The 27,080-nt window shown below is 46.6% G+C and overlaps 3 protein-coding genes across 8 annotated transcripts in view; 1 reads left to right on the forward strand and 2 right to left on the reverse strand.

Moving 5' to 3' along the window:
- The window catches only part of CCT6B (chaperonin containing TCP1 subunit 6B), a 50,592-nt gene extending 48,588 nt beyond the window's left edge, over nt 1-2,004 (reverse strand). The window contains exon 1 of one of the 2 annotated variants that reach the window (XR_014019335.1): nt 1,865-2,004. The gene's annotated coding sequence lies outside the window, so the exon portion shown is untranslated. The remainder of the gene's footprint in view (nt 1-1,864) is intronic. The other variant, XM_081271092.1, reaches the window with a different exon arrangement.
- Nucleotides 1-27,080, reverse strand: part of RFFL (ring finger and FYVE like domain containing E3 ubiquitin protein ligase) — a 96,096-nt gene that overhangs the window by 6,646 nt on the left and 62,370 nt on the right. The window contains exon 7 of one of the 4 annotated variants that reach the window (XM_081271099.1): nt 16,720-17,050. The exons of the other annotated variants lie outside the window; for them this stretch is intronic. Coding sequence (XP_081127225.1) covers nt 17,028-17,050 — 23 coding nt within the window. The 3' untranslated portion in view covers nt 16,720-17,027. Of the gene's footprint in view, nt 1-16,719; nt 17,051-27,080 lie in introns of those variants that run through there. 4 annotated transcript variants of the gene reach the window in all.
- Nucleotides 2,038-25,539, forward strand: LIG3 (DNA ligase 3). Of its 2 annotated transcripts, XM_081271090.1 has the most exons (21): nt 2,038-2,156; nt 2,734-2,805; nt 3,922-4,475; nt 7,108-7,251; nt 9,666-9,863; nt 10,727-10,878; nt 11,552-11,718; nt 11,848-11,925; nt 12,372-12,540; nt 14,275-14,430; nt 15,795-15,926; nt 16,589-16,668; nt 17,676-17,763; nt 18,131-18,208; nt 18,481-18,604; nt 19,193-19,335; nt 19,625-19,699; nt 20,110-20,256; nt 20,729-20,933; nt 21,298-21,377; nt 22,448-25,539. In XM_081271090.1, the coding sequence occupies exons 3-21, from the start codon at nt 3,926-3,928 to the stop codon at nt 22,679-22,681; spliced, it is 3,000 nt and encodes a 999-aa protein (XP_081127216.1). In that variant the 5' UTR covers nt 2,038-2,156; nt 2,734-2,805; nt 3,922-3,925; the 3' UTR covers nt 22,682-25,539. The 2 variants fall into 2 exon arrangements, with proteins under 2 accessions (XP_081127216.1, XP_081127215.1); XM_081271089.1 differs by lacking the exon at nt 2,038-2,156 and having other exon boundaries at nt 2,322-2,805.

Consider the following 27,080-nt stretch of genomic DNA (forward strand, 5'->3'; position numbering starts at 1 on the left):
CTTGGTTAACCAAATTTAATACACCCAAAACAAAACTGATCCCTTTATTGGATGTACTTCCTCCTCCTTTCTTAATTTTTTAATTCAGGTGATGACCTCTATATGGTCACTCAAGTCATCCTTATTTCATAACAGATATATGAGCACTTCATCAGGACACTCTCATCTCTCACATGGATTACCACAAGGGCCTTTGGGAGGATGACCTTAGGCCTGAGCCTAAGCAACTCCATTTTAAAAACTCCAGTTTAAAGCCAGCAGTCTCACCAGGCACACCCACAGAGCCCTCCAGTATGACCTCAAACAAGTTACTTCCCCTCACCCTAGTGAAGCCCCTGGCAGGCTGACCTTGCCAGATCCGAGGATCAGGGTGGAGACCACCACCAGACCAGATGTTTCTGACCCCAGGGTAAATGATGTCATGGACTGAAAGGGGGGTCAAAAGTCCCAGAAGAATTCAGTATAAATAATAGAGCTGATGAACAGGGATTCAGCCAGCTGAAACAAGAATGCACTCAAGCTGGAAAGCCTGGTGAGGACCGATTAACATCCCATCAACTGACGTGGTTTCCTGATCCTCTGCATGATCCTCACCCACTCTCAAACTCTACTGCCTGGTCTGGACCCTGGTGAGAGCCACAACTTCTCCCTACAACCCTCTCCTCAACTAGTCGTCCATTCCATGCCAGGAACAGCCTGCCTTGGTTCCAAAGCTGGTCACCCCGGTCTAAAGTGAGTGTGCATCAGCTGGACATAAAGCCTAAGGCTTGAGATTTTTGAACTTAGCATGCAGAGGAAATGACTAGCCTATCATGATTAAGTGTTTTGCAGTGCTTAAAATTAATCTAGAATTGTTTGCTGTGAATTGATTATGTCTATTGCAGTGCCTAGCATTAAGGATTGTTGTTTTCTTCTTTAAGAACCTATAGAGTGAAACTGTATTGAGTAATTTGAGTGAATAAAGCACTGAAAAGGGCAGAAGCTCGTGTACATTCTTTATTTCTCCCCTTGACTGCATACATTGCAATTTTGCCCCCCACCCACCCACATAGCCTTCTATTTGTTTCCCTTGCCTCAGTCACTCCCTGACTAACAGTAATTAGTAATCCCTAGGTTCATTCATGGTTCACCTTCCCCTACAGAATGAAGGTCAAACAGTCACAAAGCAAAGAATCCTCTTGGGTGGTGGTGCATGCCAATAATCCCAGAGACTTGGGAGGCTGAGACAGGAGGATCACAAGCTGGATGTCAGTCCCATCAACTTAATGAGACCCCCTGTCTTAAAAAATTAAAAAGGTTGGAGTATAGCTCAATTGTAGGAAGCCCCTGGGTTCAACTACCACTACCAAAAAGAGAAAAAAAATAAAGAATCCCCTTAGATATCTGTTCTTTGTTTATGTAATAAGATCCAGCTGTTTGCCCTTTCTGGACCCTGAACAAGGTTACTTGCCTTCTCTGTCGCTCTTTTGTAAAAACAGCCAAGTCAAGCTGTCATAAAGCGGACTTGAGGTTTAGAAGTGAAAGTACACTTTGAGGGCTGGGTTTGTAGCTCAGTGGTAGAGTGTGAGGCACTGGGTTCGATTCTCAGCATCACATATAAATAGACTAAAAAATAATAAAGATCCATTGACAACTAAAAGATATTTAAAAAAAAAATACACTTTGAACCATACCTAACCAAAGGGCTACTCTCCCCCACCGCTTCTTCACACGACAGCTACCTTCCACCTATCCGGTGTCTCTTTTCAACCCAGGAAGTTACTGCACAGTGGCAGGTCGTGACCCGGCACAGAGGAAATACAGAAAAAGCCTGGATGACGCCACCTTTGCCAAGCTCACTGCAGTACACTTTCTCAACCAGTACCTTTAAGGACTAGACGATCCCTGGCAATCTGGGGGCGTCCTCGCGGGGCTGGGGATCCCACTACCCCCACTCATCACCAACCCGACCGAGCGGAATCCACACCAAGCACGTGGCGGGACCGGGGGCGGGGCCGGGTCACGTAGCTACGGCCTCGGTCGTTGCGCCTGCGTACTGCCGCCAGCTCAAGGACCCGTATTTAAAGAGACAGGCTCTCCAACCGCCAGTGGGCCGCCTGCGGCCTGTGGGCGCCTGGTCCGGAGGCGAGTGGTGGTCGCTGGAGCCGGGGAGGCAGGTGAGGGGCGGCGCGGCTGGGCGCGCTGTGGGGAGGGAAGCGGGCCGGGGCCAGAGCCGGGGCCCCAGCGCAGTGCTGCCCGGGAGCCTCCACCGGCTCCTCCCCCGCCCGCCCGCCCGCCTGCGGAGCCTGGGGGCACACCCTCCGTGACGTGGCGGCCCCCCGGGAGCCCACGGGAGCCCGCGGCGCCCCGGGACCCCCAGGGGCCGCCCACTGCCCGCGCCTGGATGGATTTGGGAGCCTCTCGCGGCCGGCGGCCGTCCTACCCGGAGAGCTCCGCAGAGGCCCCGGGATGGCGGCTGCGGCCAGGCCTCGGCGCTCCGATCCGGTTCCAGATCGGGCCCTTTCATTATTCTCCTTTGCTTCCCCTGGGGGCCGCGGGCTGCTCTTGTAAGGATCGCGTTGAGGTCCAGCTTTCCTGAGCTGCTCTTGTGAGCCTCCTGGCCTTGCTCACCTCCGCGACGGTTCTTCAACTTCAGGGGGTTATGCAGTTCTTTGTGAATCTCACGAAACTTACTGATGTTCTCGCTCCAAAAATGTACATTGTCAAATATACATATTTTGTATGCATTTTCAGAGAGTTCAGAACTCCACCGTTACCATCAGCCCGTCCATGGATTCTTTGTAATTTCCCCAACCACCCTTCGAGGTAGGTCTTATTTTCCGTTTTAGAAGTAAGAAAACTAAGACTCAGAAGTTCAGAGATTCCGCCAGGGTAACAGTTCTAAGCTGGACGGACTGGCCCTCCCATCCGTGATTCCTCAGTCCACCTGCTTTTCTCTGCACCGTGTTGCACTGCTGTAAGGCTCGCTTTTATTATAATGCAGTAGTAATTTCACTTCATAGCACTGTGCAGACTGAAAATAATTCCCAGTGTATTTAAAATTAGAACAATAAAGTTATTTAAGAACAAATATAAAAAAGTCTGAATGAATCACAGTTGATAAACCACATGGCTTGACTTATCAGTTCCTTCGATTCTGACCATCTAGTTGCTGCAGCATTCCCTGATTCAAGTTGCTGAATTAAACAGGTTAATTGCACATAGGGATCCTCAGTTTAAAGATTAACTAACTGCTGCACTGACTAGTAGGAGCCAACATTATTGAGTCCTTGCTGTGTGCCCTATTCTAAAGGCTTTAGTCTTGGGAAAAAACCCCTTGATTTAGTTACTATTATTAGATATGTTTTGTAAACAAGAAAACAGCTACAGAGAGGTTAAGTAATCCACCAAGAACACAACAGCTCATAAGTGGCTTAGCTAGGATTTGAACCTGAACCGTCTGGTTCTGGGCTCTGCTAAATTCTTAGCCTCTCAAACGAGGGCTTCTGTTTAGATCACGAATCTATATAGTGGTTTTGTTTTCTGGGGATGGCATATGTGTTACACTTCTAATTAAAACTTCATGAACATTATTTCATTTTTCTTGGTGATTAAAAAGAAACTTAAGGATTTTGTAATGCTTAAAGGTCATCATCCATTATGAGTATCAGATTGTTGATGGCCTGAGGAAAAAAAATTTGTTATTTAGATTCTCTTCATTGTGATTTACTAGATGTATTTATGTACATTAGATAATTGAACACCTTTTTGGAAACTGGATTTTCCCGTACTGGAACTCTGCTTCACTTAGGCAATGAGTCTTTAATCCTTTGGAAAGTGATTAGTCAGCATGGACTGTATGAGATTGTGGTCTTTGGGAAATTAGAAGCCTGGCTTCTCGTTTACATCTCACATTTTGTTGTCTCCTGTCCTTTCATGTAGCTATATGACTTTGGCCTTTAAGATCCTCTTCCCAAAAATCTTGTGTGCACTTGGCCGAAGAGAACTGTGCCTGTTCCGAGAACAATATCACTGGCCTGACATAAGGAAATTCAGCCAGTGCTTGGAAACAGATCTGCTACGTGGGCGTTGCCTCTTCCAGCGAAGAAAGCCTGTTCTGTCATTCCAGGGAGCCCATCTAAGACCACGTGCCACCTGCCTTGTTTTCTCGCCAGAGTCGCATGTGGGACTCTGCAGTAGCCCCTGTGAGATGGCCGAGCAACGGTTCTGTGTGGACTACGCCAAGCGCAGCACAGCTGGCTGCAAAAAATGCAAGGAGAAGATTGTGAAGGGCGTGTGCCGCATAGGCAAGGTGGTGCCCAATCCCTTCTCCGAGTCTGGGGGTGACATGAAAGAATGGTACCACATTAAGTGCATGTTTGAGAAGCTGGAGCGGGCTCGGGCCACCACAAAAAAAATTGAAGATCTCACAGAGCTGGAAGGCTGGGAAGAGCTGGAAGACAACGAGAAGGAACAGATCACCCAGCACATTGCAGGTGGGATGGGGAGTAGGGCTTTCTCATCACACTGTGGCTGATGGAAAAAGGGAGGGGAGGAGAGCCCAGTTTTTTTGTTTTCCTTGGAGAGGGGTACTGTGGATTGAACTCAAGGGCACTCAACCACTGAGCCACATCCCCAGCTCTGTTTTGTATGCTATTTAGAGACAGTCTCACTGAGTTGCTTTGTGCCTTGCTTTTGGCTGAGGCTGGCTTTGAACTCAGATCCTCCTGCTTCAGCCTCCCAAGCTTCTGGGATTACAGGTGTGTGCCACCATGCCCGGCAAGCCCTTTTTTTGTTCCTTTTTTTCTTTAAGCTTTTAAACATTTTATTTGAAAATAATTTCAAACTCACAAGAGTATAAGAATAAAAATAGTGCAAAGAACACTTACCCTCTGTAACCAGGTTTACCTACTGCTGAGTTTATTTCCTTTATCATTTGTGTTCATGTCCTCTCTTTACACATGCACATTTTTTAGTTTTTATCCACCCCCACCCCCAACCATTTAAGTAAGTTGCATACATCATGATCTTTTACCTTTGTGTGTGTGTGTGTGTGGTACTGGAGATTGCAGGCAGGGATGCTCTACCACTGAGTTGGATGTATTTATGAGACAAGTAAATTGCTGAGGCTGACATGAAATTGGTGATCCTCCTTCCTCAGCCTCCTAAATTGCTGGGATTACAGGCAGGTGCTGCCACACTTTTAAATATTTTAGTTCATGTATCTTAAGAACAGAAATATTATCTTCCAGGACCATAATATTTTTTCCCTGTGACTTATAATTCATTGCTGTACTTAATTTTGCCACTTAACAGCCCCTTTCAGCTGCTTTCTGTATCCTGTTCACCTTCATGTTTTTTTTTCTTTTTACTTGTTTTAAATATTTCATTCTCAGCATAATAAGAAACCCTTAGTCTTGTGTGTATCCTACCCCAGTCACAGAATCTTGTGTGTATCTTATGCCGTTTCTCTTAAGAGTCCAGGTTCCTGTTAGTGGAGAATGATATTAGAAACTCAAATCTAAAGCTGGGTATGGTAGCTCACACCTGTAATCCCATCAACATGGGAGACTGATGCAGGAGTTTGAGGCCAGACTTGGCAATTTAATGAGCCCTGTCTCAAAATTTAAAAACTAGGTTAAGGGCACTGGGGATGTAGCTCAGTGGTAGAGCTTGCCTGGCCAAGAGGTTTGGGGATGTGCCTCAGTGGTAGAGCACCCCTGGGTTCAATCCCCGGTACCTCCCATACACAAAAATCTGGATGCTACATGTTCTCATCATCATGGGGTAGCTTAGCTTTTAAGCCCTTGGGACAGATAGAGCTAGAAAATACCTATGTGTACATACACGTAAACACACAGGTATTTATAGATACATGTGCCTATTCACATGTACATACATTCATGCATATGTGCATATTGCATATTTAGAAATCTTACACCAGTACTTTCAAGTTCAATTAGTCCTCTTTGATCTTCAGCATCTGTAAAGTGATCCTTTTTTTTTTTTTTTTTTTTGGCAGTACTGGGTATTGAACCCATTGGTATTCTTAACACTGAGTTACACCCCTGGCCCCACCCCATCCCCCCTTTTTTTTTAAATATTAAGACAGGTTCTCGCTAAGTTACCCAGGCTGATCTCAAACTTGGTATGCTCCTGCCTTAGCCTCCTAAATTGCTGAGATTGCAGGTCTGTGTCACTCTGCCCAGTTTAATATTCATATCTTCAGTTAATCACAGTTCTTGTTGCTGTAGGAAGACTTGTAAATGGCTTTAAAAAGAGAATCTATCCTTGTTGAGAGGAAAAATAAAGGACTTATAGGAGAAGAAACTGTTTCCCACATGCTTCATTCTCAAGTTCCCCATCCACTCTGCCCTGTGTCAGCCATTGGCCTCAGCCTTTGTTACCTTTACCCATCTCTCATTTAGAAGAAACGAAACACAGGTAAACCATCAGCTGACCTCAGATGAGCCAACAGCTGGAAATTTCCTTCCTATGCCAAACCAGCATGCTCTGATCTGTCTTCATTGTACTTTTTTATTCATCTGTAAATTGGGGCTATTCCATGGAGCTGTCCCCCAGTTTTATCTATCAAAATGCAACTGCTTGGCTGGGGATATAGCTCAGTTGGTTGAGTGCTTGCCTTGCATGCACAGGGCCCTGGGTTCATTAAAAAAAAAAATGCAACTGTTGATTCTCTCAAGTCCTCTTAGTTCTGAAAATTATTATATGTGGGATAAGAGGTAAAGAAAGTTGATGAAAATTTTAAGTTACTCTGGACTGGGGATATAGCTGAGTTGGTAGAGGGCTTGCCTCACTTGCATAAGACCCTGGGTTCAATCCCCAGCACCACAAAAAAAAAAAAAAAAAAAATTAAGTTACTCATAGAGGTAAATGGTTAGTGGGTCTTTTGTCCCCAGAATCCTCTCCCTTTCCTTTCCCTTCACCTGGTATCTTACCACCTCCATTCAAGAAGACCTGCCTGCCACTAGGCCATGTTAAGGCTCATGGGAGTGGCTTACCAAGCAAGCCTCTAAAAGAAATTAATAATTTGGAATTTTTATGAGACTTTTCACTGGAGGATATTTTTCTTTTTTTTTTTTTTGCGGGGGCGGGGGGGTTCTATAGATCTGTCTTCTAAGGCAGCAGGCACACCAAAGAAGAAAGCTGTTGTGCAAGCTAAGTTGACAACAACTGGCCAGGTGGCATCCCCAGGGAAAGGAGCGTCACTTGTCACCAACACCAATCCCCGAAAGTTTTCTGGCTTTTCAGGTAAGATAAGTTAAGGTCCTCTTATTTGACTTGTTGAAAATTTTGCTTTTTTGTCTCAATAATTTGCTTCCCTTGGGGCTCCACATGTGTGGCCTGTCTTTGTATACTTTAATCTCTTGTGTCAGGAAGAGGTTTGTTTTGTTAAAACTTTTTCTATGTGAAGTTATTTCCTGGTTCAGGCAGATTTTTATAACCTGCCCCTTTACTTCCTTATATTTTTGTAATGAAAAGACTTTGAGAAATTATCTTCCTAAACTTGCCTGAACTGGAGAGGAAAGTATGGTAGAAGAAGGGAGATACCCTGCACGGACCATATCCCTTAATTTCTCTTATTTCTTACAACTCTTTGTCAAAGGGTTGAAATGTTTGTGGTACGAGGAGCAAGAAGGAACAAAGGATCTAAGCTTCTGTTTGGAAGCTGCAGCCTCGTCAGGAGGCATGTGCTCTCTGGAATCAGAGGGCTCTGTATTCAAATCCCATCTCCCAAGGGTTGGATTATAGCAGGACAGGTGAACAGTAAAGTGTTTATTTTTTTTTCTTTCTCTTTACCCTATATACACATATAATCACGTACATGTGGTTTCTTTATATAACATAGAAGTACTGTTTCCTGGACCAAGGATTCAGGAAGATCTTGCTAGAATGAGAAGATCAGGATTGTTTGTTGGCCTTCAAAAACAGGTAGCTTTGGCCTAGGGGCTTTTATCTCGTCTTCACTTAATTGTAGGAAATGTTCTTTTTTTGTTTGTTTGTTTGTTTTTTGTTTTTTTTTTTTTTTTTCTTTTTTTAGGAAATGTTCTTATAAGGCCTACTTTATGAACGAGAAAGCTGAAGTTTAGGTTCATGATAGAGTATGTGCATTGAAGTCTGGCTGTAGTCCCAGTGTTCCTATAAAAAAAAGTATAGGATTTGAGTGAAAGAACTTTCACTCAAATCCTATACTTTTTTTTATTATTTTGAGACATTTTTGTAATTGACTCAGAGAAAATAATAAAGCTGTTTGGGAATTAAAAGAAGCTTGATGTGATTGAAAGAAGCCTGGACCTGAAGCTGGAGTGTTGGAGCCTGGTTCCAGCCCTGTTGCTTGGCAGCTTGGAGCCCTGAGCGAGTCTTGACCTATCTGAGCTTCTGTGAATTGAGAGTGGCAGCATCTGCCTGATCTACTCCAGTGTTCTCCTGAGGACTATAAGAGATAACGTTGTAAAAATGGTGCCTAACTGTAGGATTTTTAGTATTTTAAAACCTTAGATTTGTACTAGGCCAAAGACAGAGAAGAATCCAGGTGAAGATAAGGACAACATGAACCTGGAAGGGCCCTGGTTTTTTTTTTTTTTTTTTTTTGAATTTGGAAGGAGTTGAGAGGAATGGGGTGTCCTTATGCTTGCAACCTTGCTGAACATCAATGCTTTTGAGATTTTGTTCTCTAAAATCTGATTTAGAGTCCGGGTCAGAGACAATGACAGATTTATAATTTACAAGCCCAGACAAGAAGCTTATGTCAGCAGACAGCTTGCTGATGGCCTTGCTTTTGCTTTGTAAATGAGCACAAGGAAGTGAGAAGGAATCACTAAAGAGTTGTTCAGCATTATTTTTAGGTATCTGGAGGAAAGTCCTACTCATAAGCAACCTTTTAATTTGACAAACAGAAAGAACAGGCTGGAGTGGTGAGGGGAGGGAATGTTGGGAGTACACCACTGGGACCTGAATTTCTTGGTGGCATCCTTGTCCTGGCTCTGCCACCATGGAGGTAGGAGATCCTGGAAGTCATCTGCTCTTCTTGGGCCTGGGTCCTCTCATCACTAAGGATTTGCACTAGATAATCTTGAAGGTTCCTTCCAGCTCTGATAATCTATGAGAGCAGTAACTTCACATTGACTAACATGTCCCTTGATTTCTTCCCCCTTTCTCAACCTAGCTTTTCTTTTTTTTTTTTTTAATGTGAATTTATTTATTTTTAAAGAGAGAATATAAGGAGAGAGAGAGAGAGAGAATTTTTTAATATTTATTTTTTAGTTATCGGCGGACACAACATCTTTGTTTGTATGTGGTGCTGAGGATCGAACTCGGGCTGCATGCATGCCAGGCGAGTGCGCTACTGCTTGAGCCACATCTCCAGTCCCCAGCTTTTCTTTTTTCGGCTTTACAGTTGATGAGATCCTCCTGGTCAGTCTTGGCACAGCCTGTGTTCCTCTCTGAAGCATTCACAGCTCCGGAGGGAGGGTGCCATTGCTCCTTGACCATTAATAGCTCTGAGATTTGGGGAAATGACCTTTAGTGGATACAGTGATGTCTACCCCAGGGAGCTCTTTGAAGGGACTGAGTGAAACTGTGTATAAAGCACCAACAGAATACCTGTTGAGTTTCCTCCTTTCCCAGAAAGGCAAAATGAATCATCTTTGTTGTTTCTTCAACAGCCAAGCCCAACAACTCTAATCAAGCCCCCTCAAGCCCCACCCGCAAGACAAGTCTGTCCTCAAGCAAATGTGACCCCAAGCACAAGGATTGTCTGCTACGGGAGTTCAGGAAGCTGTGTGCCATGGTGGCTGATAATCCTAGCTACAACACGAAGACCCAGATCATCCAGGACTTCTTGCGGAAAGGCTCAGCAGGAGGTGGGGCCAGGAGCATCCTGAATGGGCTTTTCCCTGGAAAGCTCAGAGCCTTGGCTGGCTCTGCCATACAAGTCGTTGCACAGGGTCCCATGCTTGGTTTAGTACTCTGTTATTACTGTCTTAAAATTCCTAAAATTTTGGCTAGGTGCAGTGGTGCATACCTGTAATCCCAGGGATCGGGAGGCTGATGCAGGAGGACCGCAAGTTCAAAGCCAGTTTCAGCAAAAACAAGGCACTAAGCAACTCAGTGAGACCCTGTCTCTAAATAAAATACAAAAATGGGCTGGGGATGTGGCTCAGTGGTCAAGTGCCCCTGAGTTCAATTCCCCAGTACAAAAAAAAAAAAAAAAAAAATTCTTAACAGTTTTGAACAATGGACCTCACATTTGCATTTGCCACCAGACCTCTCAAATTTTGTAGCCAATTTTCAGAGACTGTGGCATCTTTCTTCTGCTCTTATCCTGTCCCTAGGAAGGCAGAAAAATTCATCTCATTCAACCAGTAGGAAAATTTACTATCCTGCATATTAAGTTTTTGTGAACTACGTGCACAGCTTGGAATAGAATCTTCCAACTCTGTTTCTTTCATTCATATAACATTCATGTCACTGAGCATCTGTAAGTGTGCTCGTCACTGGGGACATGAAGTCAAAGTCATGGCTTTTCCCTGTGAGAATTCATCCAGGAGCTAAAGATGGGACAGGTGCAAAAACAGCCAACCACTGAATTCTGGCCTCTGAACTAGTGATCTGCACAGGGTACTGTGGGAGCACAGTGATAGATCTTTTTAAACCTCTGCTTCCTTGAGTTCATCCATTGTTTTAAGCTCTATTTCTCAAGAAGGGTTCCTTTTTTTCTCTCCAGATGGTTTCCGGGGTGATGTGTACCTAACAGTGAAGCTGCTGCTGCCAGGTGTCATTAAGAGTGTTTACAACTTGAATGATAAGCAGATTGTGAAGCTTTTCAGCCGCATTTTTAACTGTAACCCGGATGATATGGCACGGGACCTGGAGCAGGTCAGAGGGAGGGGGAGGGAGACTGTATTCCAGGTGGGGTTCACCAAGCCAGGCACCTGCAGCCATTTTTTAAATGGTTAGGCACGTACTGTTTTAGGAAACTGAAATCTATTTGAGCAAGCTTCCGGTACAGGGGAAGCTGAATGTGAGGCTGCAGCTGTTAATGTCATAAGTTTCTGAGGACTGAACCCATACCACTGCTTAGCCACAAAAGGCCTTATCTCAGAAGTCAGGACTTGAGACTGTGCTCTGTCTCTTGTGGGGCCCTCATTCTGGACTCTTTTTGCTTTCTTCCCCCACGGGCTTATCATTCATCATTGATCTGTTCGTGACTCCAGCCCCAGCCGCCAGTTCACATATGTAAACTTCCAAGAATCCTCACTATATGATGACTGCATTTACCTCTTAGCTCAAATTCATAAGCAGGAATCAAGTTGACTGGGCTTGGAATAGTGCTGTCTCTTCTCAGCTAAGCCAGGTGGGCATATTTTATGTGGAGAGATGCGCCCCTTTTAGAACTGTTGATGAGATAGTCTCTGAGAAGTGAGGTAAATATGTTGAGTTGGAGACAGGAACTGTGAAATTTCTTGACTCCTCTTTAGTCCTGAGGTTTTAGGGGATACACCTGGCCACCCTGGGGTTGTAGCAGTGGCATTTTGGTTTTTGGAGACAGGGTGACGTGTCAGAGACGATCAGAGTCTTCTTTGAGCAGAGCAAGTCTTTCCCTCCAGCTGCCAAGAGCCTCCTCACCATCCAGGAAGTGGATGAATTCCTCCTGCGGCTCTCGAAGCTCACCAAGGAGGATGAGCAGCAGCAGGCCCTGCAGGACATCGCCTCCAGGTGGGGGAGCTGCCCCAAGCAAGTCAGATCCAATGGGGATGAGCTCAGGGAGAGGGAGTTACTTGGGAAAAAAGGTTTGGGGGTGCAGAGCTCTTCAGAGATCAAACTGAATAGGCCTCATTCCCTTAGGTGTACGGCCAATGACCTTAAGTGCATCATCAGGTTGATCAAACATGATCTGAAGATGAACTCAGGTGCAAAACATGTGTAAGTATCGTCTCCTGGGACAGCCTAAGCTTCCTTTGTTCCCAGCTGGTATCAGGACTCTGGAGTCCTCCTCTGGATTTGAATCCTCATTCCACTTTGTTGCCTCCTAGGTTACTTAATCCTGTCTCCACCTCCATTTTCTTATGTGAAGTGGAGGTAACAATACCTCTTGCAGAGAGTTGTTTTGATTGAAAGTATGGAGCATGTTTAGTAAGCACAGAATGCAGCTTTTGCCCATTCCAGCCCCCTCTTCTGCTAAGACTGCATCCTGATAGATAAAGGTCTCAAAAGACTGAATTGTCAGATTTTTCTCCTACTGTGAATCCTCAAGATACTTGAACACAACTGCATATTGACTGATGAGGGTCTCTCCCCTCTGAGAACAGACTGCTATCCAAAGCCATAGTGTCAAATACAGACGTCTTGGTTCCTTACTCCCTTGACAGGTTAGATGCCCTCGACCCCAATGCCTATGAAGCCTTCAAAGCTTCACGTAACCTGCAGGACGTAGTGGAGCGGGTCCTTCGCAATGAGCAGGAGGTGGAGAAGGATCCAGGACAGAGACGGGCTCTGAGTGTCCAGGCCTCGCTGATGACGCCTGTGCAGCCCATGCTGGTGAGGAGCGTTGCCCTGCCCTGCTGTGCACGTTGCACATCCCTTGGGGTGGGATCTGGTAGGGATGACTGTTGAGACTGGTTGCAGGGTGAGAGGATTTGGGGAAGGAAGAGAGGAGAGGCAGCAGAGTGTTGTTCTCTAGAAGTGAAGGCACAGGAGGAGATAGGTGATGGGGTGTACTGGCCAGAACCCAGTTCCCACTCTACTACCAAGCAGCTGTGGAGTGTTCAGCGAGTTACTCAGTCTCTCTTGGTTTTTAGTTTCTTTGTGGGAAGGACATGTGAGACTTGAAGCACCTACCTAAAATAGCTTATCTGTCATACTTGAACATAGGGCTGTGTTCAGGAACCCTGAGGTCCTTTGACCTGATGCGGGGTGGCTTGGAGTGGGCAGCAGAACCAGGCTCCCTATGATAGGGTAACCTGGGAAGGGAGAGGAAGTTTAAGGAAGAAAGACTAACTTCCACAAAGATCAGCTTGCACATTTGCTCCTATCCTGAGAATGGGGATCTCCTCTGTGGCATTGGTTTTCCTGTGCAGCAGGACCCCGCGAATGCTGCCATGCCTACCATGAGGCCCTTTGGGTCTTCCAGCAGTGTATGGTGCTTTTTTGGGAACTCTCTTATGTGTTATTTTGAAATTTTGCCTTAGGGTTCTTTGTTTGGAATAGAGAAATGTCCTCTCCCTACTAGGAGTGTGGAACAGCTGGCACTCCAACAGTGACATCTCCACAGGGACCCCCAGTCACCTGAAGTAGTGGCCTTTTGACTTCTGTAGGAATTCTTCTGGAGTGTGTTGTACAGCCTGTCATTTGAAGAATGGCATGAGTTACATAGCTTAGTGGCTGAACACACAAGCTTTGGAGTTGAGCCTAAATTAAAATCTCACTCCTGCTGTGTACTAGCTGTGTAACCTTAAATGACTGCTTAACCTCTTTGACCTTTAATTTTCTCATCCATAAAATGAAAATGCTATCTATCATGTAAGATGCCACATCAAAGATGAAATGAGATTATGTATGTGACCTGAAAAGAATCCCCAAAACAGTAACTGTTGTTTGGGTTAGGCTGGTACAGGTGTGAGAGTAAGCACACCTCTGTCTGGATGGTCCTGTACTAGGGATCCCTGATCACTATCACCCTGCCAGCCTCATTGGCACCTACAGTCTCTACTCTGACCTCTGCCTGCCTCCTGTGCTGTGGTAACTGATGTATTATCAAGCTAGAGGCCCTGCAGGAGCCTCAATTATTGATTTAAAAAATATTATTTCAGCGGAATTTTGTCTGCAATAAATAGCATTCATCTTCCTCGAAACTCAAGCTCCTATGTCAATGCTGGTAATGATTTGATGCTCAGAATACAGTATTGCCCAGCCTTTTTTTCTTTTTTTTAAACAGTTCTATAGAATAAGTATTGTTCGTTTCTTTATTCTTAATATTTTTTTTTAAGTTGTAGTTGGACACAAACCTTTATTCCATTCATTTATTTTTATGTGATGCTGAGGATCGAACCCAGGGCCCTGCACATGCTAAGTGAGCGCTGTGCCACTGAGCCACAATCCCAGCCCCTGCCCAGCCTTTTTTATTCTCAGCTCTGTCCTTGCCCTGAGCGTGCACCATGGACAGTCAGTCCCAGAACCCAGATCCTGGCTGACAGCCCTATTCTGGGCTCTCTGGCTGTCTTCCTAAGCTGCACGTCATTGAAAATCTCCAGGCTTTGTTTTTCCCACCCCAAGGCCGAGGCCTGCAAGTCCATCGAGTATGCAATGAAGAAGTGTCCCAACGGCATGTTCTCTGAGATCAAGTATGATGGCGAGCGAGTCCAGGTGCATAAGAATGGGGACTACTTCAGCTACTTTAGCCGCAGTCTCAAGCCCGTCCTGCCTCACAAGGTATTGATCGCTTTCTGTTGGGACTGTCTTTTCCTTTCCTGCTGCTAAGAATCTCAAAGCCAGCTTTCCATAGTCTCCCAGCTAGAGTTCACAATAAAGACTTTTTGTTTGTTTAATGAGTGGATAAATTCATTTTTGGAGTGGGGACAGCTGGGAGCCCAGAGCCTGCCCTAATTGGGGGAGGCGATAAAATCTCATTCCTGAGCCCTTTTCAGTTCCTAGGGGCAAGTCATTGTAGGTGTCTCTAGGGAAAAGCAGCTGGAGTGACCTGACCTTGCTACCCTCTTCTTTCAAGCTTTGACTCAGTTTTCCAGAGCCCCCAGGGGTCAAGGGGATGCATTCTACACTCCGTGTACTCCCTTTAGCCCTGCCTTCCTGCTGGAGCACTGGAACCAAGCAGTCAGGCTACTTGTTTTAGGTGTTTGAAAGGAAAGCTGAGCAGTGGCCTCATGTGACACTTTAGTGCAGGGTCACATGTCCTGTGGGACTCTCTGCAGGTGCTCAGGAAGTGCCCTGGTGAGGGTGGTGTAAGATGGACACCTCATGTGACCCAGGAAGACAACTGAGTATCGCTTTCCAGCCCTTTCCCATACCAGGTTCACTCATCCTTTGCTTTTCCTGTGTTGTGGGTTCTTAAAGGGCTGGATTATTGACAGGGAGTGGGACAGATGGGCAAGCCTTTCCTGATCCTGCTCCAAGCATTCTGGGTAGGGGCAGCCATGTGCCTGCCCAGGTGGGAAGTAGAGCCAGAGATGTGCTTTTTGGTTCCCATTGCTGTTATCACTTGACAGAAAATACCTTGAGTTCTGATGGCACTTCTCTCTGACTAGAGTTGTTGAAGATTAAGGTTCTGCCTTTATCAAGACAAATCCAATTCCAGGCATACTCTCTTAATCTCTAGATGGCTCTGGGAGTAGAGCTCCTACTTAGGGAAGATTCTGCTCACATTTTCCTTCCTGCTCTGGAGGGAGTTCATTTCTCCCCATCCCAATTCTAAGCCTAATAACCATCTGTCTTCTAAAATAGGCTCTAATCTCTGCCCACCTGTTTTTCTTTCCTCCCCCACCCCCCACATTTGTCTACCTCCACCTCCTCCCCCAAATGCTCATTTTGTTTCTTCCAAATCTGAGCCTTCTCTACAGCCCATAGACAGTGTCAGCATGGGCTGACTTCTGCCCAGGTCTGGACAGAGGTACTAAAGCAGCCACATCTTGTCCAGGTGGCTGACAGTTTTGTACATTAGCTGTTTTGCACAGAGCATGTTGCTCTGTGTTCCTTCTGAGGTCTGGCTTTGATCTCTATGGCTTGGCTTCGGGGTTTTGCCGCCTGTTCATCCCTCATCAAAGATACTTTTCCACTTCCAGGTGGCCCACTTTAAGGACTACATCCCCCAGGCTTTTCCTGGAGGCCACAGCATGATTTTGGACTCTGAGGTGCTCCTAATTGACAACAAGACAGGCAAACCACTGCCCTTTGGGACCCTAGGAGTGCACAAGGTACTGGGTTAAGTCATTTGTGCAAAAATGCATGTGCTGTCTGTCTCCAAAGGGAGTAATAAGTTACTTAGGATAGGGCTTATTTTTTGCTTCTGAACTGTGTCTGAATTTATTTAGTCTTGGGTTTAGTATTTCTTACTCCATAAAAAGACTCTATTAGGAGCTAATTTGTAATTGATTTTCATTCAGTTCTGTCATTCAGCTTTCCATAACTGTAATAAAATACTTGAGCTAATTTATAAAGAGAAAACTTTTATTTTGGCTCATTGTTCCTGAGGTTCCAGGCCAAGATCTGAGGAGCCCATTGCTTTGGACCTCTTCATGGTAGAGCAAAACCACATGGATCACAAGCCAGGGAACAAAGAGAGAAGAAGGGGCCAGAGTCCCGTGATCCCCCTTGGGGACATACCCACAATGATCAAAGCACCTCCCACAAAATTCTACTGTCTCTTACTAATACCTTCCTGGGACCAAGCCTTTATCACATGGGCTTCTGGTGAACATTTACAATCCCAACTATAGTGATCCCCGTCTGCTGTTTGCCCTTATGGCCCAGGTTCTTCTGGGCAGAAATAGAATTATCAGGTGCTTCAGGAAGCCTTCAGAAGTGGATTGGTACTCCCCATCTCCCCATTTTTTATGCCCTCTTTTTGTCTTTACAGAAAGCTGCTTTCCAAGATGCTAATGTCTGCCTGTTTGTTTTTGATTGTATCTACTTTAATGGTGTCAGCTTGATGGACAGGTGAGTTGACTGATTTAGTTTTTGTTTGTTTGTTTGTTTGGTGCTGAGGATCTAACACAGTTTCTTGTGCATGCTAAGCATGTACTCTGTTACTAAAGTATACCCCGAGGCCTGGCTAGCATCCTTAAACCCAGGAACCTATTTTAATTTCCTAGGTAAGAATGTAGGGGGTTCATTGGGAAGGAGGGGATAGGAAGTGACTAGCATATGTGCCTTTGTATCCATGAGCTTGGTAGGGGCAAGAGCAGGAGGGAACTGAGAGGTAGCATAGTTGCTACAAATCAATTCCCCATCCATTGTAAGGAAGACTTACCTCTGTGAGCTTAAATCTCAGAGGAAACACAAATCCCAAAGAAATCTCAGTCTGCTAAAGCAAGATGGACTGTTGAGAGACAGAGATGGTGAACATAGCAGGGTTTCAGTTTATTCTCCAGTGACACCCCTCAGGGCATAATGCAAGTGCTTTTCTGCTCAGAGGTTTTGATTTCAGGAGAGACTGGCAGTAGGAAACTCCCTATTGATGGTAGGGGTGGCTGTGGGTGGGACTGTCTTGGGAAGAGCTAGCAGTCCTGACTTAGCTGCCTTTAAAGGCTTGGGCCCAAGAAACCAGCATCCTGAGGCCCGACAGCCTGCTGACCCAAGGACCTGCCAGCCTTGGGGTTAGGATGAAGCAAGGCAAAAAAATACCCAAGTGGGAGTCATTTTTCAAATGAGACCATATTTTATATAATCTGGGCTAGAGGCCAGATCTCCCTTGGCTCCATAAAGTAGAAACAGGAACTACAGCTATGAACTGGCTAACTGGCTCCATACCCCTGCTCACAGTTGTCCATCTTCGGTCAGGATGGAGCCCTGCAGCCTATGGCAGCAGAACTGTCACACATGAGGGCTTTAGTTCACGTCAGACCCTCTCATGCAGCAGCAATTTTATCATTGTGCTCCTTCCCTCCTCAGAACGGCTGTTAGGGGTGGGAAGATCCCTCCCTCAGCTTTCCTGTCCCCTTTAGGCCTCTGTGTGAGCGGCGGAAGTTTCTTCATGACAACATGGTTGAAATTCCCAACCGGATCATGTTCTCAGAAATGAAGCAAGTCACAGTAAGTGAAGAACCTACTCTAGACAGAGTCATGTGGCTTAAAAGCAGGACACAGAACCCCTTGCACAACAAGTGTGACAGACTGAGTCTTACTTGTCCTTCTGGGGGTGGCTGATGTGTTTGCCTTTGTGTCTGTTGTCTGTTCGTTACCTAGGAGGACAGGGCATGGAAGTCCTTCCTAGGTAAGCACCCTGTGCCTCCAAGCCACTGCCGCTCTCTGGTTGAGAGGCTCCCTGGTTTACAAATCCCTTGTCCCTAGTATTCAAGTTAGGGCGTTTCCAGTGGGTACTCGACTAGCATGCCGTCGATGCACTCCTGTGCCATCCTCTTCTCACACCATCTTCAACATCTCTCCTGCTGTCCCTCAGAAAGCTTCAGACTTGGCTGACATGATAAACCGGGTGATCCGGGAGGGCTTGGAAGGGCTGGTGCTGAAGGATGTGAAGGTAAGGTCATCACACCTGTTGCTTTCCCCTGAGCCTTTCCTGTCCTGGACACATGGCAGTGCCATCTGAAGAGGTGGGGGTGGAAGCTGAGGGGGATCCTTTCTGGGGCTTGACAGGTCTGTTCTGGATTAGGAGGATGGGTTTTATACATCTCCTGAGGAGCCTGGAGTCCAGGGCCCTTCCCGTGTGGGCTGGTGTGCAGCAGTGAAGAGCTAAACCCCTGCCTCAGGGAGTTTCCATTGTACTTTGTGTTCTCTTTCGTGTCCCTTCAGGGTACATATGAGCCTGGAAAGCGGCACTGGCTGAAAGTGAAGAAAGACTATTTGAATGAGGGGGCCATGGCTGATACAGCTGACCTGGTCGTTCTTGGGGCCTTCTATGGACAAGGAAGCAAAGGTCAGGGTGGCTGCTGGTCCCTGTAGTGGTACTCTTGGAAAGTGCCATGTCAGAGAGGCTGGCCTTTTTCCTGGCTTGATCTGCCAGCATGGGCCTGGGAGCTATGGACTTGGCACAGTGAACTCTAGCAAGAATCCCCTGAGCTGTCCTGGCACAAGGAAGCTTACCACAAGCTATTTCATCAGGGCCAGTTTTTCCTTTTCAGGGAAAATCTCCTAACTGGAAGGAAGCTGGCATCTAAGGGATTAATACTTTTTAGGTGATTTACTGTATGACAGGCACTATTCAGTTCGCTAGGGCCCAGCAAGTTGGGTGTGATTACCCCTAATTTTTTATAGAGGAAATTTGAGTTCATACAGATTGAAAAATCACACACTTAGAACAGGTAGCTCAGTGGTGGAACACTTGCCTAGGAAACTCAGGGCCCTGGGTTCAATTACACAGCTAAGAAGAGGTGAACTCTGGCACCCTGATGCCAAGGGGACCGCTTCCTCTCCACGAGGTTGCCTCCCATGGGACTTGTGGGGTTGGCAGAGGTGGTTTTCTGCTATTCACACTCAGCCCATATTCCCTACCCTTACCCTGCAGGTGGCATGATGTCGATCTTCCTCATGGGCTGCTATGACCCTAGCAGCCAGAAGTGGTGCACAGTCACTAAGTGTGCGGGAGGCCATGACGATGCAACCCTTGCCCGCCTACAGAAGGAACTGGACATGGTGAAGATCAGCAAGGTGAGCAAGGGACCCTGTTGATCCTGGCTTCTGATGGGCTGTTATGAGGCAGATGCTGCGCTTTGAGGACTGCAGATATCATTTATCTCCTCCCCAGTAAGGAGAGTGCTGTTTGGAGTGCCCGCCTTGTAGACAGTGGCCTGTATGTCCCGGAGGCCTCACTCCCTTTGAGCAGGGAGGATTACATGGGTGAGGAGTTGGTCACATCTCACAATTTCATTACCAAAAGAGGGGTTTAAGCCTTGTTGCAGCTTAGGAACAGCCCAGAACAGCATCTTTCTTCTTCCAGGATCCCAGCAAAATACCCTCCTGGCTGAAGATAAACAAGATCTACTATCCTGACTTCATCGTTCCAGACCCAAAGGTATCAGCCCCAGTGGCTTGGGGTCTTCTAGCCTACAGAATCAGTTTGCAAGTTAGTTCTCTAGGGCCACAGAGAAGTTATCCGAACCTCACAGAAAGTCACCTTGAGATGGGGATCTGGATTATTCAGCCAAGTGAGAAGCCTAGGGATGACTGGCCACCGCTGAGGAATTGTCTTCAGTGGAGGAAGATAATAGAATACCCACCCCCTGTCACAGAGGGTCTGTTCTAATGGGACCTGGCCTAATCTCTAAATAATGGATTCACAGAAGAGGCAGGACTAGCACCTAGGTCTCCTAGCTGCGAGCCAGAGCCTCTGTGTTTTGACTCATTCTGTTTCGCTTCTGGCTGATGGGAGGTGTTTCCTTCTCAACTAGAGATGACCTGACCTTCCTGCCTTGCTCTTGACAGAAAGCTGCTGTATGGGAGATCACAGGGGCAGAATTCTCCAAATCTGAGGCTCACACCGCTGATGGGATATCCATCCGATTTCCCCGCTGTACCAGAATCCGAGATGACAAGGACTGGAAATCTGCCACTAACCTCCCCCAACTCAAGGTTCCAGCTCTCAGGCTGCATGTTTGTCCTCCAACCCCATCTCAGCCTTAGAATCTTGGGCATCTGGCCTATTGACATGTCCTGTCTTCCTTGTGACCCTATTCCACTGATATAGCAAGGAGAGCAAGTAAAGGGGGACCAAACTGGCATGAGGGCCCTTCCCACCAGCTCCAAGTAGACGGTCTCACTTTCTTCAGGATCCCCTGAAAGGCCCTTGGTCTAGCTGCCTCATGAGGCCTTGCCCAAGTCCTTTGCTGATTAAGAGCTGGAGTCAAGAGAACAGGGATTTGCACCAGTTACTCAGGTGAAGGCTCCATGTTAGAAAAGCACCAAGGAAGCCACCTCCTTTTCTCCTTGCTCTTTGTCTTTCTCACCTGTTTCCCCAGCCACGCGTGCCTAAAACAGACCACACAGCACCCTCTGAGGCATGTCTGGGAAAGGGAGTGATAGCACCTGATCTTCTCCTTCTCAGGAACTTTATCAGCTGTCCAAGGAGAAGGCCGACTTCACTGTGGTGGCTGGAGATGAGGGAAGCTCCACTATAGGAGGCAGCAATGGCGAGAACGAGGGCACTTCTGGGTCTGCTGCATCCCGCAAGGTCCCCAGAGCCTCCCCCAACAAACCCTTTCCCAGTGCCCAGAAGGCTGAAGGGAAGCTGAGGATCCCCAACAGCAAAGGTAGCCAGGATAAAGAAGGGGGTCTGGGGGCCATAGGGGCAGGGACCCAATCTCACATTCCAGCTCTGAGAACATGTGATCATGTATCCACTGCAGCTGACAATGACCACATTCCTGGTGTGTGTCCAGCCATGGATCAGAAGCTGCTCTGCTAGGCACCCCTTATCAGCTCAGCAAACTTGAATGATAGTGCACCAGAGAGCTGGTGTGCCTGGGGACTAAGCCACTTTTGAGCTAAAGCGTTGGGCTGATAACTCTTCCCTCTCACCCATGCTCATGGCAGGGGAAGGATCTGGCCCAACTTTAGGAACCATGATCAGCAGTTCTTACTCTCCTAATTCTCATCCACAACTTTGTCCTGCAGGCAATAAGCCTACCTCAAAGTCTTCAGTGAAAGTTGGGGAGAAGAGGAAAGCTACTGATGAGATGCCATACCAAGCAAAGGTGAGTGCAATGACAATGTAGAGGCAGGCCAGTTTGGCCAGGGCCCAGCGTTTCCAGCCTTGTGCACATGAACTTTGAAAGATGAGCAGAGTAGTTGGGGGGGGGGGGGCTTGTTAAGTCCTTCCCCTCCCACAGCTGCTCCTCCCTCAGGCAGGCCAGCTGCTACTCCACCCTGTGCCCTCTTGTTACCTTGCAGAGGCGGCCAGCCAGCCGGCAGAGAGGAAGGAAAGCTGTGCCAGCAGGCAGGAGATAGAGCCCAGCTGCCAGTCCCCAGTCAAATTTACATTAAAGGGGAGAAAGCCCAGTCTGGGTGTGGGGTGCAGCGTGAGTCTGTGGTTGGGGGATCAGGTCCAGCCAGCAAGGAGGGAGAGTGCACTGCTTTGATGACTCTCCTCCAGCGGAGGAGCCTTTTCCCCTTTATGCTGTCAGTCTTGTTTGGCAACATCTGTTGAGCGCCTGCTGAGGCCAGGAGCTGGGTTAGCACTGGCTCAACCCCGAGGAACTGCTGGCCCAAGGGGTGGAGGGAGAAGTAAAGCTAATCCCTAGAATGATTGTGCCCCACCCAAGAGAAGCACAGAAGTCTTGACAACTCATAGCCTGAACCCAGTTCCCAGCAGACTAGTAGAAACCATTTCCTTCTCTTCTCTCTTCCTTGAAGCCCTTGAACCTATGCATAGTAATGAGCAAGACTACTGACCCTGCAGTCTACCCACCTGTGCAGTGGACTGTGATCTTAAGGGGAGGTCATTGAGTCACAGCCACTGGTTGGCTCCTGGAGACACATCCTTTTCCCATATCTAGGTCCCAAATGTTGGAACCCATCTCCTCCTCCTCATCACCTGGCAGGGAAGGGAGGAATGTCAGGCCTGTGTCATCCAGAGTAACTGGAGGATGGGGGGGGGGGGGGGGATTGGCACCAGTGTCTTTTCTCCAGGACGCACTTTCTACTTAAGTCCTAAACCTTAGGCTTCCTCCATCTCTGGCTCTTGTCCTAAGTGAACTGTATTATACTAAGCTGGGTAAAGACCCACCTGCATGCCAACCCCTCCCTGACCCCTCTGTGTTTGCAGGTGCTGCTGGACATCTTCACTGGGGTGCGGCTCCACTTGCCACCCTCCACCCCAGACTTCAGCCGTCTCAGACGCTACTTTGTGGCATTTGATGGGGACCTAGTGCAGGAATTTGACATTGCCTCAGCCACACACGTGCTGGGTAGCAGGGACAAGAACCCTGAGGCCCAGCTGGTCTCCCCAGAGTGGATTTGGGCATGTATACGAAAACGGAGGCTGGTAGCTCCCTGCTAGGACTCAGGTCTTCCTGCCCCCTTGGGACATCTGCTCCCTTACCACACTACTCTACCAGCCTTAGCCTGGAGGCAGGAGGTGGAAGAACAGGGGGTTGTCCTTTCATCTTCAGGCAGCAGTCTTCCAAAATCTGCCAAGTCTTCATGGTCTCTTCTGGAGCAGTAATTATTTGCTGTGGGCACAAGTCAGTTTTTCTTGCTGTTTAAGCAGATCTCAAATCTGGGTGCTGGCTTTGTCATTTTTGTTTTCTTCAAAAAGCTGAGTTATTTTTATAAATGAAACATCCTGCAGCATCTGTCCTTCTCCCACCATTCCCTTAGTTTCCTTAGTGGTCAAGGACTGAAGGCTGGGCTACTAAAGCTGGCGGCAGACTTCTCGCTGCCTCATTTTACTTCCATTCCTTTTAAAGCTGTATTTAAAAGACCACCCCAAGAAATGCATCTTACATTTGGCAAAACTTAACTATCTTTTGAAAGAGAACAAAATTAATTTTGATGACTTTATTCTCCGTGTTCTCTATTACAGGGGAGGGACTAGGATTGGGTGGAAATGAGGCCTGTGTATGGGGAGGGAGGTTATTTGGGCTACTAGGGTGGGGTTATAGAGGCTCCAAAAATATCAACCTGCCTTCTCAAAATCTGGAAATAAATGCCTTTTAAGAATACAAATCCACACCTCAGTACAAGTCTACATGCCCTGCTTTCAAAGACCTGCCAGTTCCTGTGCCACCTGTGACTGATTTGTTTGAAGAACAAAAGGAAAACAGTTTGTATAGAAGAGTGGTACCAGTAGCTGTTTTTGCAGCAATAGATAAAATGGAAATATACTCTGAATCTACATATGATTGTTGAACATTTGAAATGTGACAAATGTTGGGTGCAGTGGTGCACACCTAAAATCCTAGTGACTCAGAAGGCTAAGGCAGGAGAATCACAAGTTCAAGGCCAGCCTTAACTCAGTGAGGTCCTACTTAGTGAGACCTTGTCTCAAAAAAGGGTCGTGATGTGGCTCAGTGGTAAAGCATCTGAGTTCAATCCCCAGTACCCACCCTCCAAAAAAGTGGCTAGCATAACTTAGGAACTCAAGTTCTTTTAATTCAAATGGCCACAAGTCAGTAGTGACCACCACAATGGACAGGTACAGACAGTCCTGAAATTTAATAGCTATAACCTTAGCAAGTTAACCATCTGAGCATCAATTCCTATAGAATGGGGAAATTCATTGCTCCTAAATCACAGGGTGGCTGTCAGTGACCTTAGATACATGTCAGAATGTGGCACACAATATGTAGAGTTGGGAATGTCACCTTTGGTTTGTGTGGCCAGGAGGGCTTTTAACTGCAGAACCCACAACTATGCCTGCCTGTTTAAACTCTCCTTGCTCTGACTGCAGGCTCATCAGGATTCTGTGTGGTTATAGACTGGCTTCTGTCTCAGTCTTGCCACCTCATGAGAATGAGCTCTTTTTCCTTATTGCATTAGCAGGCTTGTTTGTCTACCTCCTGAATTGGATTTACCCTTTTAAACACGTGAGCATCTGAACTTGTAAGATAGAGGGCCACACCCCCTGCCCCATGTACTCAGCTAAGGTATGGGAGGCTGCCAGTCAGGCCGCTTACAGGCCAGCTTGGATGTGACCTTGGTTTCCACCTGGAAGGCAGGGAGGTGGTGCAGGTGCTGTCCTTGCTAGGAAAGGTGACCTCATGTTTTTGAACTGGCACCCTTCAGTCCGGCTTCAGTATTGGGACTAAGACACCCTAGTCTGTCCTATGGACACAAAGCTGCTCCTCTGAGCAATGGCTTGCATAGATTTCTAGCCTCAGGCCAAGCAAGTGGGCAAGGACAGAACAAGACTTCCCTCCGAGTTCTGCCAAAGGCACTGACTTTTTATCCTCGGGGCAGCCTCCCAGCCACAGGCCATGATCTTAGCCACAAGCTCAGCCCTTGACCCTTCTCTGCCTTCCTGGATATCAGCTTCAATTTACCTTCATCAGTCTTTTGTATGTTTCCTTCCAGTCTTGGGTGCATCTTTTTCTTTGCTGCACAGATTAGACTGTATATACAATCTTATACCCTTTATTTCTACCTGACCCTAATCATCACCATGTTAAACCTCCCCAGGCCACTGGCCATCTGCCCCCTTTTCAGCTGTTCTTTAGATGCTGCTGGCTGGCAACAGGTAGAAGTCACCACTGGGTACGTCCACAGCACTGATAACCAAATGATGTGCCTCAGCCTCAAACCTTCCTCTGGGCCAGTCTCCCTCCTCTTCTGTCTTCAACCACAGGACATGTACCCACATCACCCTACTCTCCCAAGGGCTGCACTCTCCTCCCCCTGGGCAGCTGGTTAGGAAAGAATGTGCAGGGCTATGCACACGCAGTCTACCCTTGAAGCTGGGCCCATCTTTTCTGAGCCGTTTCAGCCATACCACGACTGTACCCAAAAGCTACCATACACCTGCCAGGGTAACCTGAAGACTTTTACTGGCTACACTGGCTGTCCTCGATTCCTTTCTACCTAGATCTTGAATGCTTAGCAATACTAACTAGATTACTGTAAATATCTGAACTCATTTGGTGCTTCTTCACGTTTGGTCTAGGGATTCATCCTTTCCCTATCACAGCTTCTTCTCCTTTCCCAGCTGTTTTATGGCCTCTTCCACATACTGCTTCTGAGCAGGGATACTGACCAAGGTCCCATGGCCCAACATTTCAAAAAATAATCTCTCAAGAGCATACCCTTGTGCACATAGCCTTGGATTTACCTGTAGTTTATCAGTTTGTCAATAATCTAGCAGACCTCTGGCATCCTCACACCAGATCCAACAGGCATCTATGTTGAAACTTTATTACAAAATTATAAAGCAGAGCTCTGTAACAAAAAATACACATTTGGGTTTGCTTTAACACCCAAGTGAGTCTGAGAATCTTAATATAAGCCACTTGAAGTAACACATTCACATCCAAGAGATTTCAACAAATTTATACAATATATATTGAGCACTAATTCCTGTACAGCTTATTCTTATTAGTTTGGATCCAACTATTCCAAGGTATTATGAACCAGTCAGCTGTCCAAGTCTTTTAAAACAAGTCTCAACTGAAATCTCAGCAATCACAGCAAAATCCACAGAATAACTAGAGGAATTAGATGTTGCTGTGATAATTAAGACCAAGGATCCATGAGGGACAAAAGGGGAGGCTCAAGGATAAAATAGCAGGTTTTCTACCTGGGTTAAATATGAACTGGAATGGGATCTTAGAATTCCCAACTTTTATTTGGTGTAATAATAAAGACAATACAAAAACGAATCGGCTGTTTGACATCTTTTTTCCCCAATGGAAACCTTCACCAAAAGATGAGATTTAAAGGCAAGTTCTTATTTTTAAAACTGAGTGGCACCAGTTCCAATTCTTACTGAGGTCACCAACCAGCCACCAGTATGTTATTTTCAGTTCCTATCTATCTAGGAGGAAAGTTGGGAGATAGGGGAGATGAGGCCTCAGCAGAGAAAGGAGGGAGAGCCTTGAAGTTATTGCTAGATCTAACTGAGTTGCATACACAGACCTGTTTCACAGTGGAATTGAGGAAGCTGAATCAATCCCTTTGATAAACTGGTAGGCTTTATAAACTACAGTACTAACTATTCAGCAGAAAGGTGAAAGGCAGAGTCTTGACAGGAAAATCTGCTCCCAACTGTGGCCCAGATTATTCTGTCTTGGTATAAGGTTGAGTCGAGTGGCCCAGAATAACATTGCCAACTACACCTCTTAAGGTGTTTAGTGGTTGATGATAAAAAAAAAACTTTCTAATAGGTCCCCTTAGAAGTTTTCCTCTGCCTTCCAGAATCACAATTGATTGGTTCTAGTCTCGGACCTCAGCTGCAGCATGTTGGGAGAGGGGAGATTCTGCCAAGGCCCTTGGGTATTTCGAGTGTGTTTTATCTGTTGGTAATGGGCGCACACAGTTCTGACAGCAGGCGTGTTCTGTGCTCTTTTGTGCTTCTCCAGCTCATTCAGGGGTATAAAAAACAGTAGGAGGGCTCAAAAACATTACCTACTCATTACATGGCCCTTCATAAATGGTCCAGAGAATGCTGTTCCCAAATCTACAAAATGAGAAAGGAAATTAAAGCAGGGACTTCCAGCTGTTTAGTTAGGTGCTCTTACATGTATTTTTCCAGGAACTTCATGAGAAGTCTGGCTAGAGGAGAGCAACGCTCTTTGCCTGAGCCTGTCCATGCCTTGGGTGAGACCAAGTTTAAAACCTCAGTGGGAAAGGGAGAGATTTCATTGAAATGGTTAACAGTCCTGTCTGTAGGAAGAGGATCAGAAGCCAAAGTTAAGAAGAAAGCCACTGCCTCCACCAAATGCGTCCCCTTCCTCATAATCTGAAGT

This window comes from Spermophilus citellus, assembly GCF_964194105.1.
Source record: "Spermophilus citellus genome assembly, chromosome: 17".
Classification (NCBI taxonomy): domain Eukaryota; kingdom Metazoa; phylum Chordata; class Mammalia; order Rodentia; family Sciuridae; genus Spermophilus; species Spermophilus citellus.

Excerpts from the sequence above, each read along its gene's own strand:
- LIG3 (XM_081271089.1), top strand. The coding sequence starts at position 2,642 with ATGCAGTTCTTTGTGAATCTCACGAAACTTACTGATGTTCTCGCTCCA. Across the intron at positions 9,864-10,726 it reads GCGGAAAGGCTCAGCAGGAG|ATGGTTTCCGGGGTGATGTG; the intron begins GTGGGGCCAGGA and ends TTTTCTCTCCAG. Across the intron at positions 15,927-16,588 it reads GGACCCTAGGAGTGCACAAG|AAAGCTGCTTTCCAAGATGC; the intron begins GTACTGGGTTAA and ends TTGTCTTTACAG.